Consider the following 14,562-nt stretch of genomic DNA (forward strand, 5'->3'; position numbering starts at 1 on the left):
CAAGTCTATCAGGTCTTAAAGACAGTTTGAGTCATTTTAATGGTGTTTTACCTGAAATTTTATGGAATACTCCATCACATAAAGAAGCTTTTGGCTTCACTGACACCATGAATTCTCCATTTCCATTGTTTACTCGTGCAACCACCTACAAACAGGAACATGTCCAAACCCAGTGCTTTGAATCACACTGGCAAATTTAGGTCTAATATGAATTTAGTGTCTGTTTCTGCGTGCTGAACAGAAATGGCAAACTTGGTACATATTTATTACACAGGAAGAAAAACATCAGTTTGACAAAGAAGATCAGAAGATATCAGAACCAAGAGACCTTGTTCTACTAATAAGTTCCTTTGAGCTTGAAAAAAAAAATGAGTATGGAAATGACAAACAGATATGTGGTCTCACCTCTCCTCCGAGCATATAGATAATGAGATAGTGACCCATCGGCAGTCCATTTGGAGTCTTGCTGTACACACCTACATGAAGCAGGAGTCCCGTCAGACTCCGTGGACGAATGTTAAACAGCAGCTCAAAGCTGGAGCCCACAACAAAGGAATCGTCTGAAATGCAGAAAATACAAAACGATTTATTAGTGTAAATGCTGTTTAGGCATTTACGCTATCCTTCTGCACGTTTTTTGGTTTTTCTGTGATTTCAAATGAATGGAGAAATCTTCAAATCCCCTGAAACTAAACTAGTTTAGCATACTTTGAACTATAGAAAAAATTCAAAAATTAAACATATCCCATGATCATAGACTCTTCAGGTTTTACTCATTTATATATATATATATATATATATATATATATATACAGTGGGGTAAAAAAGTATTTAGTCAGCCACCGATTGTGCAAGTTCCCCCACTTAAAATGATGACAGAGGTCAGTAATTTGCACCAGAGGTACACTTCAACTGTGAGAGACAGAATGTGAAAAAAAAATCCATGAATTCACATGATAGGATTTGTAAAGAATTTATTCGTAAATCAGGGTGGAAAATAAGTATTTGGTCACCTCAAACAAGGAAAATCCCTGGCTCTCACAGACCTGTAACGTCTTCTGTAACAAGCTTTTCTGTCCCCCACTCGTTACCTGTATGAATGGCACCTGTTTGACCTCATCATCTGTATAAAAGACACCTGTCCACAGCCTCAACCAGTCAGACTCCAAACTCCGCCATGGCCAAGACCAAAGAGCTTTCGAAGGACACCAGGAAAAGAATTGTAGACCTGCACCAGACTGGGAAGAGTGAATCTACAATAGGCAAGCAGCTTGGTGTGAAAAAATCAACTGTGGGAGCAATCATCAGAAAATGGAAGACATACAAGACCACTGATAATCTCCCTCGATCTGGGGCTCCACGCAAGATCTCATCCCGTGGGGTCAAAATGATCATGAGAACGGTGAGCAAAGATCCCAGAACCACACGGGGGGACCTGGTGAATGACCTGCAGAGAGCTGGGACCAAAGTAACAAAGGTCACCATCAGTAACACACTACAACGGCAGGGAATCAAATCCCGCAGTGCCAGACGTGTTCCGCTGCTGAAGCCAGTGCATGTCCAGGCCCGTCTGAAGTTTGCCAGAGAGCACATGGATGATACAGCAGAGGATTGGGAGAATGTCATGTGGTCAGATGAAACCAAAGTAGAACTTTTTGGTATAAACTCAACTCGTCGTGTTTGGAGGAAGAAGAATACTGAGTTGCATCCCAAGAACACCATACCTACTGTGAAGCATGGGGGTGGAAACATCATGCTATGGGGCTGTTTTTCTGCCAAGGGGACAGGACGACTGATCCGTGTTAAGGACAGAATGAATGGGGCCAAGTATCGTGAGATTTTGAGCCAAAACCTCCTTCCATCAGTGAGAACTTTGAAGATGAAACGAGGCTGGGTCTTCCAACATGACAATGATCCAAAACACACCGCCCGGGCAACAAAGGAGTGGCTCCGTAAGAAGCATTTGAAAGTCCTGGAGTGGCCTAGCCAGTCTCCAGACCTCAATCCCATAGAAAATCTGTGGCGGGAGTTGAAAGTCCGTGTTGCTCGGTGACAGCCCCAAAACATCACTGCTCTTGAGAAGATCTGCATGGAGGAATGGGCCAAAATACCAGCTACTGTGTGTGCAAACCTGGTAAAGACCTATAGTAAACGTTTGACCTCTGTTATTGCCAACAAAGGTTATGTTACAAAGTATTGAGTTGTATTTTTGTTATTGACCAAATACTTATTTTCCACCCTGATTTACGAATAAATTCTTTACAAATCCTACCATGTGAATTCATGGATTTTTTTTTCACATTCTGTCTCTCACAGTTGAAGTGTACCTCTGGTGCAAATTACTGACCTCTGTCATCATTTTAAGTGGGGGAACTTGCACAATCGGTGGCTGACTAAATACTTTTTTGCCCCACTGTATGTATGTATATATATATATATATATATATATATATATATATATATATATATATTACCATTTTCAAACAGTAACAATTTAAGTTTTACAACATTTTCAGAGAGTTTCAAAAAGCTAATGGACGCACTTTTCAATCTGCCATTTCTCGGTCAACAGACACAAAAAATGCACGCCCTGCTTCTTATACTCAAATAGTCAAATGTTTGTCAGATCTACAACTTTCATATTGCTCCTGTTTGTTTCTGGGTATCTCAGCAGCAATTTCCTCTGTGTGTTGGTGGTAAGACAGACACAGACTCAAGCTGCTCCTGATTGGTGGATTCAAGTTCAGCAGATTCAGACTGTTTGATTGGCATAGAAACAGAAAGGCACACACTCTCACACCCACTGTTTCACTCCCGTCTGTGTGTGTGTGTGTGTGTGTGTGTGTACTTGTAAAGAGTTTTAGGAGGGGACATTTTGATGAACTTGTGCTTCAAGTTGTGGTTCTTTTTTTTTCTTCTAAATTTAAGTTTATACTTTATACTTTTTTTAGTTTTTTTTTTTTTAGCACATTTTTCAGTTTACACATAAGCCAGATGATGTTTTGGTAATCTTACGCAATTAAGCTCATTCAGCAAGTTGAGCTTCTGATATTTCAAATATATTTAAGCAATTCAGGCGCAATCTTCACATTTTCAGCATTCATACTGCATTTTTGCTAGGAAATTGCTTTTTCTGGTTTATTTTGTTATTGCTATTATTTAGTCATCTGATATTACAAAATTAAAAAGAAAATTGTGATGATGTTCCTCAATCAAATGAACTTTAAAAGATTAGCTGTCAGATTGTTGTGAAGAAAGATTTACTCACTGACAACGACGTGTGCTCCATTCCCTGAGAAGTAAGCGCCTCTTTGTGTCTGTCCCTCAAAGCAAGGGCCAGAACCATGATTCGCGGTTGGATTTGACATTTGCGCTCCATTCATCTTAAAATTGCGTACGCAGCCAGACACACTGTGCTTCGGAAGGCCCTTCGACTTAAAGTGAAAGCATAACAAATTTATAAAATAAATAAACACTAAATTGAATTAGTTGTGCGAAATTTGCATTGTTATTGTTTTAAACCTTTAACTCTTTGTGAAGGGAATGTGGGGTACTGCCCAAGTAGACAGGGGACAGGAATTGCTGCTTCATGGACGACAACTCTGCATTAGTCAGCTGCCCATCCTGAGCTCTTATTCCGTCTACAACCAGCCGGAATTTCTTCTTTTCCAAACTGAACATTACCTGTAAACATAAAGTGTTTAACTTTTTTTTTAAGCAATTAGAGGTTTTTTGTTGATATAAATGCAATGAACTGACCGTGTGCCACTTTCCATCATTGTACTTTTCTCGGTTGAAGATCTTCTGTTTGCCCACAGAAAGCCTGATCCTGCCCTTCGACATGTATAAAGCAAGATGAGATTGCCCTCCTCTGGTTGCAGCAAAGAACAGCATGCCTTCATGCGATCGAGTCCTGACTTCAAGAGAGAAATGCGGTCTGTGGAGAACCAAAAAAAAAAAGAAAGAAATACTGCTTTTGAATTGGTAAACTCAAACAAGTACACTTTACATTTATTAATCTTACACGTAAGGATTTATACATATGCATGATTGTGTATCAGACTGTTTACTTACCTGGGTTGCAGGACCTGTAGAGGAAGGCTGTAGCTTAGTCTGCTAACAGTCCCTCCAAGGCGATAAGCATGTTGATCCATGGCTGGTAACGCACATGCTGACACACTCTCATTGCTCACAGGTTTCACATCATCCTAAAACAACACAAACACAACAGAAACCCTCAGCAACAGTTTTCCTTTTAACAGCTCAAAACTCCTTTGTTAAGTCTCAGGATTTTTGCTTCCACTGTGTCAACGATGGTACAAGATGTGGTTAAAAAAAAAGAAAAAAAAGAATAACTGTCATATTGTACATGAAAATACTGCATATATTCTTTATTGCATCTTCAGAAAGTGAAAAAAAGTCCTCCCCCACCCACAGGTGTGAAATTTAGTGAATGAAGATGACCATTGCTTTATTTATTAATTGATTTCCTGGTTTTCTTTAATTGCAGCCAATTATTGATCAATAAAATGCCAGAAAATATTCAAAAATCTCCAAGATTACACGTGTGTCCTTCTAAAATGTTTAATCTGGCAACATTATCTGCTTTTAATCATAGATTAAAAATGGTTTGGTCAAGAATCTTTTATCCATTATTCCTTATACATGTTTGGCTTCTGTTGTGATGCAGAACGTAAACTCAACACATTGAGAAACAGTTCAGAAAATTCGATTCATACATGTAGCTGTTAATGCCAGACGGTGGGTCATAACTGTAAGTACAGCAGCGAGTATGGTGGATATATTTGGAGTTTTAATAACCACATTCTCTTGGGAGTAGCATAACTCCCACCATCTTTCTGTTTACACACGCGTGTGTGATTTGTGCTTATTAAACTTTCAGCATCAGCATAAAAAAAAAAGAAGAAAAAAAGTAGGAGCTTGCCAGTGTTTTGAGTGATTTCAGTCTGGCATATATTCAAGAAAAACAGAGAATCGCTTGAGTTGCAGAGAATGGGAACAACACTGTTGTGGCTGAGGAGGTTGTGATATGATAAAAATGTATACATGGATGAGGGCCAGCTTACATATTGAAAACAGTAGGATAATTATGGACCATGACCTTTTTTCAGAACACAGCATCTTCACCATTTTGACCTTTTGTTATTTCTCTCTCTCTCTTTTTTTGGCTTATTTTAAATGAAGTGTGGGGTGTAGTGTCAATTGATTATTATCCTGAATTTAAACCCATTCAGCAGATGAGAATTCATTATTCAATAAAATAATTGTGGGTTGCAGGTTTTCAGAGAATGACTAAAGGCTAATTTTTATAGTGAGGATGAGCATACGAGGGCAGCTGTGATCACAAGAAGTAGTGTGAGTTTCGTGATTTTGAAGAAAGATTTGAATGTTAATGGTACCTAACGAGTGAGCTCTACATATGGCGTGGCGAGGCACTGTCATCTAAACCCAGGATATGCTTCTGTACTCATTTAGTTTATTACAGTGTAGACCAGCATGTCTGTACATAGACACACAAAATGTTACAGGGCTAAGGTGGTGCACATCAGCCAGGGTTCATGTTCGGGGTGTGTTTTAAACAGCATTTGAAATATATCATTTGGCCTTGTGTCAAATACCATAAATAAATACGTGAACTTTAACAGCTAAACAGGAGAATTTGCAAGAAAATGTTGATGAATCCCTGTTGTTTTTATTGGATATTATCAGTGTTAAAGGTGAAAGCAGCTGCTAAAGCATTATGAGCAGCACTTCATCATATAAGCGAGGGTGCAATATTCATCTTTTTCAATAACGAGTCATAACTGTGCATCAGTGAGTTAGTGGGAACATGCTTGTGAATGATTATTAGAGTGTTACATGGAAGAAAGAGAAGAGACATGAAACAATTTCAAGGTTGTTATTAACAGATTTGTAGATACTTAAATTAAATAGAGTAGCAACTTTGAAATACAATACATTTTGCAATTATTATGGTTACTTGAAACATTCATGCCATTCATTTCATGCAAGTTTTTTTTTTTTTTTTTTATTGAAGTACACTGGAGATGAACGGGCTGGTGCATAAGCTACATAACACTGTGGTTTGCAAAAGCAGTTTTTCAATCAGTATTAGATTCTTGACAGCATCAGCAGGTCTTAGGACTCCTTCTTCTTTATCTCTGGAAATGAGGCAGCAAAATATAACGTGAACATTGTCAACAAGGTGAAGACAATTAAAGCAATTTTCAAAAGAATATTAAACTTGGTGTAACTTACATCCAAGGAGAGAAATCAAGCTTCACATGTTAATAAAGTCACATTTTTGCTATCACATTATATGGCTTTGTTATATGGATTTAAAAACATGTTGATCTGGTTTGTAAAAAGGGAAATCATTTCATCCAAATCCATGGTTTTTCCACTTGTGCACTTAACACACCAAACTTATTCAAATGAATTAGAGTGTGTGTGGGCATGTAAAACAATCTCTCACCTTCTTAGAGTTACGGTCCAGCATCAGTTGAACGGGAGTCAAGGGAGAACACACATCCACGAAAACCTTTCCGTCAGGCTTGAATCTGCTGAGGTCCTCAGCCTTGTACAGACTGTCTTTCCTGAAATCACAGGGAATCACCGGGAATTATAAAATAAAAGAAACCCCATTTAAGAAAATGAATATATATGACATGGCACATAACCACAGTTTGACTCCATAAATGTTTAAAGTATTTCAAACTTGTGGGGAATTTTACCGTCTTGTGTAGAGGTTGGAAATGCAGCCTTTGAAATTCTCATTTCCCAGGACGAGAGAGCCACTTGTGTCAGGTATGGAGCGGCCACTGCTCTCCTCCTGCCCTTCATCCTCATCATCAATAACCATCCGGATCCTGGAAAAAGTTTTTGTACTCGTATGCTTTAGAACCATTTATTAAGAATATTTTTTCAAACTACATTTATGTGTCTGGTGTTCGCCAACATGGTATATGCAGCTGTGCCCACAGTGTCCTTATCGAATCGCAAAAACAGCACTCACTATAAAAGTATAACTAGTTGTATTAATTGATCATGAATGAAAAATCATTGCTTCCTCCATACCCTCCGCTTCTTATCATCACAGTCACGTAATGCCAGCGCCCGTCATTGTACTGTTTGGTAGATTTCCACATCTTGTCGTTGAAATAGACAATCACGTAGCCGTTTTCCATTCCAAGGTCAATCCCATTAGCCTGAAAAAATAGACAAGGAAAACATTTCTGTATATGATCTAATTCTACCTGTTGTGAAAAAAATCTGGTCTTTAATGTCATAGTTGCAAGAGATGTCAAAAATAAGTTGGAAGCCTGACCTGCTGTTTGTTTCGCAAAATAAGACCCTTATTCTCTGTGCTCTTAAATCCAAGGGAAATGGTCATGTTGTTATCCAGAGTAAAGCCTTCAAGGTTATCCGAGAGACTGCTTCCTAAAGTGAACTCTGCTTTACGTACACTCTGTAAGAACACAAGTACAAAAACACAGAACATGTCAATTTACACAGAACACGCTGTGATTTGTGCAGATATATTAATGCCAGTAACTGTCTTCATACCAGCGATTCCACAGGACAGCCTTTAATGATGCCCATTTTTTCTTTAAAAGGCTTAATGCCTTTATTCAGCTTCAGATTTTTCAAGCATCCTCTAAATGGCTGCATGGTGATCTTATACCTTTATGGGAAACCAAAAAAAAGTTATTCTCAATAAAGTGGGAAAACGTAACAGAACACAACACAAACTAACTGGAGGAATCATGCGTACACATACCGTTCCCTCAAGTGTTGAGGTGCACCACCAATATAGACATCTTTAATGTTTTGTATGTCAAAATCAGCTTCGGCTTTAGCAGCTTCATTACCGCCCACACGCACCATGAGCTGTTTCTTTGTCACATAGACTTGTATATCAACCCAGTCTTCTGTCTGAAGAAAGCGAATAGAAGCAAAATTCAGTCAGACGACCAGTGCTTTGAATTGTAATAGACAAGTAATAGTAATTATCCTTAAGAACGTGAATGACTGCAAAACGTGAATGGCTGCAAAAAAAAAAAAAAAAGCATCTTACCAGGAAAACCTTCTGATTATTAGAAGCTGGTGTCTCAAAGAAAGAACTATGTATAAAAATGACTCCCTCCTCCACGGTGACATAGAGGTACTGGTCCTGTGAAACAAAGAAGGTAATCAAGTTCTTGCAAAGAGTACATAGAATTTTATTTGCAGTGTATCAAGATGTATGTCCATTTTTAAAGTTTCACTTGAACAGAATTTACCTCACTTCCTATATATGAGAGTAGGCCATTTTGTGAGCGGGTATTAACGGACATAGTGATGCTAAAGGTGTTCGGTATATTATCCACCAGCACTCGGCCAAATCCGGTGCCTTCGTAGTAGTCTGACTTAACAGGTTTAACATACCTGTAATGGAAAATCAGTGAGACAGTTGTTACTTATTGCTAAACTTAATGCCATTTACATTGATTAAGAGTAATAGCATATAGTAACACATGCAGCACTGTGCAAAAGTCTTGAGCCACCCGTGATTTCTTTATATTTTGCCATAAAGAACCAAGACGAAAGATACTAAACACTTGATTAAACTGCAAGTTAAATGGCAGTTTCACAAAATGAAATGCTGTGAAAGGGACACTGTAGTGTTTAGCTGCACACAATACTAATCATCATATGACGTACCTCTGGCATGGAGTATCCTCATTAATCTTGTCTTTTCTTTTGAAATTATAGAGACTGACAGCTCTGTCATTAAGAGAGAAAAATTCAATGCAGCCTTTGTAATTGGGGTATCTGAGGGAATCTGGAGGCTGATGAGGAGCAAAACAGGAAAAGGTATTAGTAAAATCCATGCTGCTGCGAAACTGATACATAGTAGTGTGTTTTATATATCTGTGCTCCTTACAGTGAAGTTGGCTGGGTAGCCTCCAACATAGAAAACAATGTCATCGGGACTGAGATCCAGGAGATCCTTGGAATTTTGTCCTTGTTTGGCTTCCTTAATTGGTATGGAGTCTTCGTTTGAGGTTATAGCTCTGGTAAGGATCATTTCTGCATCCTGGTAAATTCTAAATCATAAAAGGGAAAACAAATAATTATTTACCATATTGGCATCGTTAATACATTTTTTATTTATGTTGCCATTTAAAATGCCGACACAGCATTTATAGAGGGAAGTTTTCAATTTACCTGCGCAGGTCCACCCTATCAAATGTTGCAGACTCAAGTGGAGACCTAGTGATGGCTCCCGTTTTTATCTCGTACTTATCTCCATTGAGCTTGTACACGCCATACAACTCATTGTTCCTCAAAAACATACCTATGTAGTTCTTTGTAGACTGAAAGACACAGGTTGTAAAATCAGAATAAAAAAACATCACAGCTTTGAAATGTTCATCTGCAGTTGGGAATACTTACATCTCTGTTGCCAAGGTATAACACAAACATGTCATCTTCTGTGGCCTGCCTGCGTCTGCGTTTTCCATCTCCCCGCCCTGAAGGTCTATGTAGCATCAGAGATATGGCTGTGTAGGCTTTCAGATCATCCAGATTCTTTGGTGGATGAAGCTCCACATGACCTTTACCTTTGAAGTTCATAGGGACTGTAACCTGTACAAAACACAAGGGAAAAAAAGGGAAAATGAAGCCCTGCTAGTAAAGATATTATACAGGGAACAGGTATATTTCACTTTTGCTAGGGAGGAAAACCCATAGCTGTATTTACAGAACAACCTTACCTTGTTAGCTGCGTCCCTGGCTTGTTCAATTAGATCTTTGAGCATTTTGATGTTTTCAGATATGATGTTAATGGGTGAAACCTGTGAGGTCAGGTTCTCTACTGTTGAGATCTTATTGGTCAGAGATGGGATGGTGTTTAGCAAATTATTCACTGGAAAAACAAGAAAGGTGAGAGAAAAAAAAAAAAGTAAACATTTTCTAAAAGTGCATTAAAAACTGGAGAAAAAAGGAAATGCAAAAGTATTGCTGACTGGGTCTAAAAGCAAATTTTCCAAATCTCACCTGTCTGGCTGACATCGTCCAATATACCGTTTAGGTTAGAGCCCCCGGGAGAGACATTGATCTTATTAAGTTCGTTTCTCATTTTGTTGAGTTTGTCCATTGTGTCACTGGCTGTTTGATTGGCTGAAGCTGCCTTTTGCTTGGCCTCATTTATCTTAGCTGCAATGTCATCTGGTGGGGAAAAATCAAAAGCAAAAAATAGTTAAGTATCTTACATCTACCAGAAACACTTTAATGTGATTAAAATAACCACACGATTTGCATTACTCTACCTCTCGTGATGTCTTTTAACTGTCCCTGTGCATCAAGAAGGTCTTTCTCAAGAGCTTTCTTCTTCTTCTTGGCATCATTAATGCGCTTATTCAGGTCAGTGATGTTGTCAGCAGTGTCTGTTTGTAGAAACCGAGAATTAGCATCTGCGCTTTTGGGTTATTGTAAATATGATAACTTAAGAAGATGACTGAATACCATTAAGGACTTTCTCTGCTTGCTCTGCCTGAGTCAGTAGGTCTTTACTATGACTCTTCAGCTTTTTTGCCTTTTCTGTGAGGTTCTGGTTTGTTACATTCTAAATCAAGAAAAAAACACATCTTTTTAAACGACTCTGTATTCATTTGAAAATCCTTTCTAATACTGAATTTACTTCATGTCAAAAAGCATGCCTGTATATTTACTTAAATGTTTGACTTACATTTAAGGTGCTGTCTGCAGCAACCTTGGCTTCCTTAGCAGCTGCCTCGGCTGCATTTATGGCATCTATGATATTCTTGTAGGCCTCAATAGCATCTTTCGCGTTGCGCACCTCAGTTCGTCCGCTTGCATTCTTCACGGCACTATTATACAAGATGTCATGGAAAGAAAACAACCCAGACACAGAGAGAATTATTTAATTAAACATCAAGCTGACTCCATGTCAATAAACTGCTCATTAAAAATTTGGTTTACGTACTCCTCAATATCCTTTGCAATTTTTTCTAGGTTTTTAGCATGGTCTTCGGCAGCCTCCACGATGTCCTTCTTGGCCGCAGCCTTAGAAATTTCATTTACTTTCTTGGTCAAATCCGTCTTGGCGCCATCCAGTTGTGCTGCCAGCTGCTCATACTCCTACAGAGGAAAAGGGGCAGGTGAACGGGTGCAGGTAAAATCACAATCCCACAAAACAACACTGACCTCACCCGCGAGCACAACAAGCAATAACAATGTTCAAGAGCTGAATGAAAGGTATGCTACATAGTTGAAATGTTTTGGTTCATATTGTAAATCAGGTAAATAAAAGGCGTGAGAGTGCATAAATCTCAGTGGATGGAATATTTGAGGTTAAAAAAAATATATAGCTTTGCCAAATGTACCGTTTTATTGTCTAAGAGCATTTTCACTAAATCTTCTGTTTTCTGTAGCTCATTCTTGGCCAAGGTCATCTGGTCCTCGACTATCTTCCGCTCATTTTTTAAGTCTTCGGTGCGTTTCTGTGGGTAACAAAGGAATCAGTTCAATTAGAGAGACTAGCTCTGCTGCAATAAAACATACTACAAGAGTAACACATGAGGCATTTTTACTGTGTTGATAATATCTTATATTTACAATGCGAGTCAAAGTATTATACAAGATATATTTAACTACTAAAACAAAACAAAAAAAGAGCTTGGGTCTTTCACGCAAAGTTACAAACTATTAATTAACATGCATGTGTGGTCGTTAGCTCATTAGCTTCTTAACACCTCTTTTATTCATTACCTGCAGATCTCCTAGAGTCTTAGCATTAAGGCCATTCTGGGCATTGGCATTTTTCACTAAGTCCGCTGCATCTTTCAAGGCCTTGTCCAGCTCTTTCAGCTTGGCTTCGTAACCCTCCAGAAGACCTCGAATCTGATCCGCTGCAGCCTCATTTTCATCACACTGCTTACTTACATTATTTTTGATGTAGTCCAGCACTGAAGCACAAAGAATAAATAATGGGAATGTTATTTGACGTTAATGTTTAACCGTTTCAATATTCAGAATACACGTGTTATAATCAGGTGCTTCTGGGATTTTACTGAGTCTGTCATACATTTCTTGGCTTCATCGCTTTCTTTCTTTGCAGCGGTCAACTCAGGAGTGAAATTCTTGTCTTCCATCTCTTTCACCATTGTCTTAGCTTTTTCATAAAGCTGAAAGTTTTTAGCAGGCACATCACCCCTCTGATCCTTATTCTCAAGTTGTTTCAGTAGATCTTCAAGCAAACATAACCACACACATATGCAGTTAATATTAAAGGACTGACAGTAGCATTAAATCAGAAAATCATAGAAACTAGTGAACCAATTATAAATGGAACAAAGGACAGAGTAGGGGGACAAAAAAAAGTTTAAAACACAACAGGACAGCGCCAAGAAAAGGGACAGAGTTTAGCTTCCAATGAATGTAATGCTCCCGTTACCTTTTATCTGCTCGATCTTTGATTTCAAATCCTCGGCTCTCTTGTGGGTTTTGTCAGCATCTCTGACTGCATTGTCAGCCTCAGAAGCCCTCTGGTCAGCCTTAATACATAACACAATCCCACACATTCACACTGACATATCAGCACATGAAAGAATATTAACAACGTATTAGGCATCCTATACCTTGTCTTTGAGGGAACGAATGTCATCTTCAAGAGTGTCCATGTCATTTTCCAGCTGGTCAACTTTGAGTTTTTCTGTTTTGATGTCAGAGTGGAATTTGCTAACAAGAACCTGCAAAAGTTACAGTAGCAAAATGTGATTTCAGTGGCGTCAAGTCAGATACTGAAACATGAAGCGGATGAGATTTGTTTTAAGACTTGTTCACTTGTGCCTGTATATATGTGAAACAAAGGAAGCAGACAAATGTACCACAGAAATTATAAGTGGAAGAATAATGACAAAAACACCCGTCAATGGTCTTTAACTGTGGAACAAAACATATTTTCACTGGTTATCCTTATCATCTTGGAACATATTCCCATTGTGTACCATATTGTTTGTGTTTGTGTGTGTGTATAGTGTGCAAAGGACAAATTCCAAACAATCCAATGGCTCTCTCCCGAGTTATATGCGGGGGCTACGGTACACTAATGTGTTACCTTGGTGTCTGCCATAGCCTTCTCCAGCTTTTTCAGCCTGTCCTGAGAGGAGGCGCTGGCAGTGGCATTGCCCAGCTCAGCCTTGATCTTTACCAGGTCATTATCTAGCTCCTCTAAATCATGTAATAAAGTCTGGGCGCAATTATCACACTCTGAAATACAAAAGCAAATGCAATTAGCAAGGAATCAAACCAAATTTAATGCAAATAGCATGCCACGCCGTACAGCCTCGAATCTTTCTTTTAATTCACCTTGGCATTGTTCATCTGTGGTTGTGTCTCCTGGCTCCAGCGCATTCTTGCAAACTGTGAAAAAATAAACCCATTAAAAACCACATATTTAAAAATTAAGCCTGAAATGATTAAAATGTAGCTTTTTTTTTTTTTAAATTAGGTTCCACAAACTTACCTCCAGTTCTGGGATCACAGCTGTTGCCATTGCCAGCACAGTTACAGGGGCGACAACTTCCTCTTAGCATCAGTGGATCGCCATAGTAACCAGGAGCACACCTATGAGAAAGAGATTTCAAAAAAAGAATAAGAAGACAAATTAGAAATAATCAGCAGTGTTTTAAACTGCACACAGTTACATAACAGCCTGATCACTCTATGCAGGGACACTCACCTCTCACACCTGCTACCAGCGTAGCCTGTTCTGCATATACACTCGATGTTTCCATACACCTCTCTGCAACCTACCGCAAAACTGCAGACCCACAAGGAGATTAATTTTTGTCACAAAATTATAAGTGCAATTGTAATATAGCAGTTTAGGCTTTGATTTTTTTTTGTTAACTCACTTCGTTGTGCTAGTGGTGAATGGGCATGGGCACGCTCTGCACGTCCTGAGAGCTGCGTCTCCATAGTAACCTTCTTTGCAGCGCTCACATCGATCCCCAGCTGTGTTGTACCGACAGTTCTGAAAAACACATAATGTACCCATTAAAACAGGGCAGAATGAAGATCTAAAAAGATAATAGTGGCTATATAATGTGTGAAAAAAAACCTGTGTGTACACAGCAGCTAGCATTTGACAGACATGTTTATCTCCCGGAAACCAAGCCTTTTTTATTACACTGGCACAGAAGCAAACATCTGAGGGGCAAGAGGGAAAAAAAAAAAACATGCCTCTGCTAAAACTATCAGTAGTGTGTTTGATTTACTTGTTGTGTCCATTTGGCTGTGAATGTGTGCATCCACGCATGCATTGTATCCACAAGCCCAGTCTTGAGTGTGTTGTATCATAATAATACAACAAAGCTTAGTGTAGGAAGTGCATTAAGGCAAATCCATCTATGTAAAGTAAGCGAGGAAGTACAAAAAATGGGAAATCAAATAATGCATAACAAAAAATTCTTTAGATGGTGATTTTTAAAAAACAAACAAACACAGCAACAACTGAAAGGAGGCAGGGTTGTG

General features: G+C 38.7%; 1 protein-coding gene across 3 annotated transcripts in view; it reads right to left on the bottom strand.

The window, feature by feature from the left end:
* Positions 1 to 14,562, bottom strand: part of LOC102791105 (laminin subunit alpha-3-like) — a 63,633-nt gene that overhangs the window by 3,179 nt on the left and 45,892 nt on the right. For 2 of the 3 annotated variants that reach the window (XM_087832066.1, XM_087832065.1), the window contains 34 exons: positions 13,944 to 14,062; positions 13,769 to 13,849; positions 13,553 to 13,653; positions 13,396 to 13,449; positions 13,145 to 13,296; positions 12,666 to 12,776; positions 12,482 to 12,581; positions 12,113 to 12,274; positions 11,797 to 11,993; positions 11,412 to 11,528; positions 11,012 to 11,166; positions 10,754 to 10,895; positions 10,531 to 10,630; positions 10,335 to 10,451; positions 10,063 to 10,233; positions 9,780 to 9,931; positions 9,460 to 9,651; positions 9,232 to 9,380; positions 8,948 to 9,110; positions 8,725 to 8,852; positions 8,304 to 8,448; positions 8,099 to 8,194; positions 7,802 to 7,956; positions 7,588 to 7,705; positions 7,349 to 7,489; positions 7,099 to 7,229; positions 6,756 to 6,890; positions 6,497 to 6,617; positions 4,075 to 4,208; positions 3,760 to 3,937; positions 3,523 to 3,684; positions 3,269 to 3,434; positions 406 to 560; positions 52 to 145 (listed from right to left, as the gene is read on the bottom strand). In XM_087832066.1, the coding sequence (XP_087688192.1) occupies positions 52 to 145; positions 406 to 560; positions 3,269 to 3,434; positions 3,523 to 3,684; positions 3,760 to 3,937; positions 4,075 to 4,208; positions 6,497 to 6,617; positions 6,756 to 6,890; positions 7,099 to 7,229; positions 7,349 to 7,489; positions 7,588 to 7,705; positions 7,802 to 7,956; positions 8,099 to 8,194; positions 8,304 to 8,448; positions 8,725 to 8,852; positions 8,948 to 9,110; positions 9,232 to 9,380; positions 9,460 to 9,651; positions 9,780 to 9,931; positions 10,063 to 10,233; positions 10,335 to 10,451; positions 10,531 to 10,630; positions 10,754 to 10,895; positions 11,012 to 11,166; positions 11,412 to 11,528; positions 11,797 to 11,993; positions 12,113 to 12,274; positions 12,482 to 12,581; positions 12,666 to 12,776; positions 13,145 to 13,296; positions 13,396 to 13,449; positions 13,553 to 13,653; positions 13,769 to 13,849; positions 13,944 to 14,062 (4,594 nt within the window). Of the gene's footprint in view, positions 1 to 51; positions 146 to 405; positions 561 to 3,268; positions 3,435 to 3,522; positions 3,685 to 3,759; positions 3,938 to 4,074; positions 4,209 to 5,906; positions 6,183 to 6,496; positions 6,618 to 6,755; positions 6,891 to 7,098; positions 7,230 to 7,348; positions 7,490 to 7,587; positions 7,706 to 7,801; positions 7,957 to 8,098; positions 8,195 to 8,303; positions 8,449 to 8,724; positions 8,853 to 8,947; positions 9,111 to 9,231; positions 9,381 to 9,459; positions 9,652 to 9,779; positions 9,932 to 10,062; positions 10,234 to 10,334; positions 10,452 to 10,530; positions 10,631 to 10,753; positions 10,896 to 11,011; positions 11,167 to 11,411; positions 11,529 to 11,796; positions 11,994 to 12,112; positions 12,275 to 12,481; positions 12,582 to 12,665; positions 12,777 to 13,144; positions 13,297 to 13,395; positions 13,450 to 13,552; positions 13,654 to 13,768; positions 13,850 to 13,943; positions 14,063 to 14,562 lie in introns of those variants that run through there. The other variant, XM_087832067.1, reaches the window with a different exon arrangement.

The sequence above is a fragment of the Neolamprologus brichardi genome, chromosome 18 (assembly GCF_056152115.1).
Source record: "Neolamprologus brichardi isolate AB-2024 chromosome 18, ASM5615211v1, whole genome shotgun sequence".
In the NCBI taxonomy this organism is placed as follows: Eukaryota; Metazoa; Chordata; class Actinopteri; order Cichliformes; family Cichlidae; genus Neolamprologus; species Neolamprologus brichardi.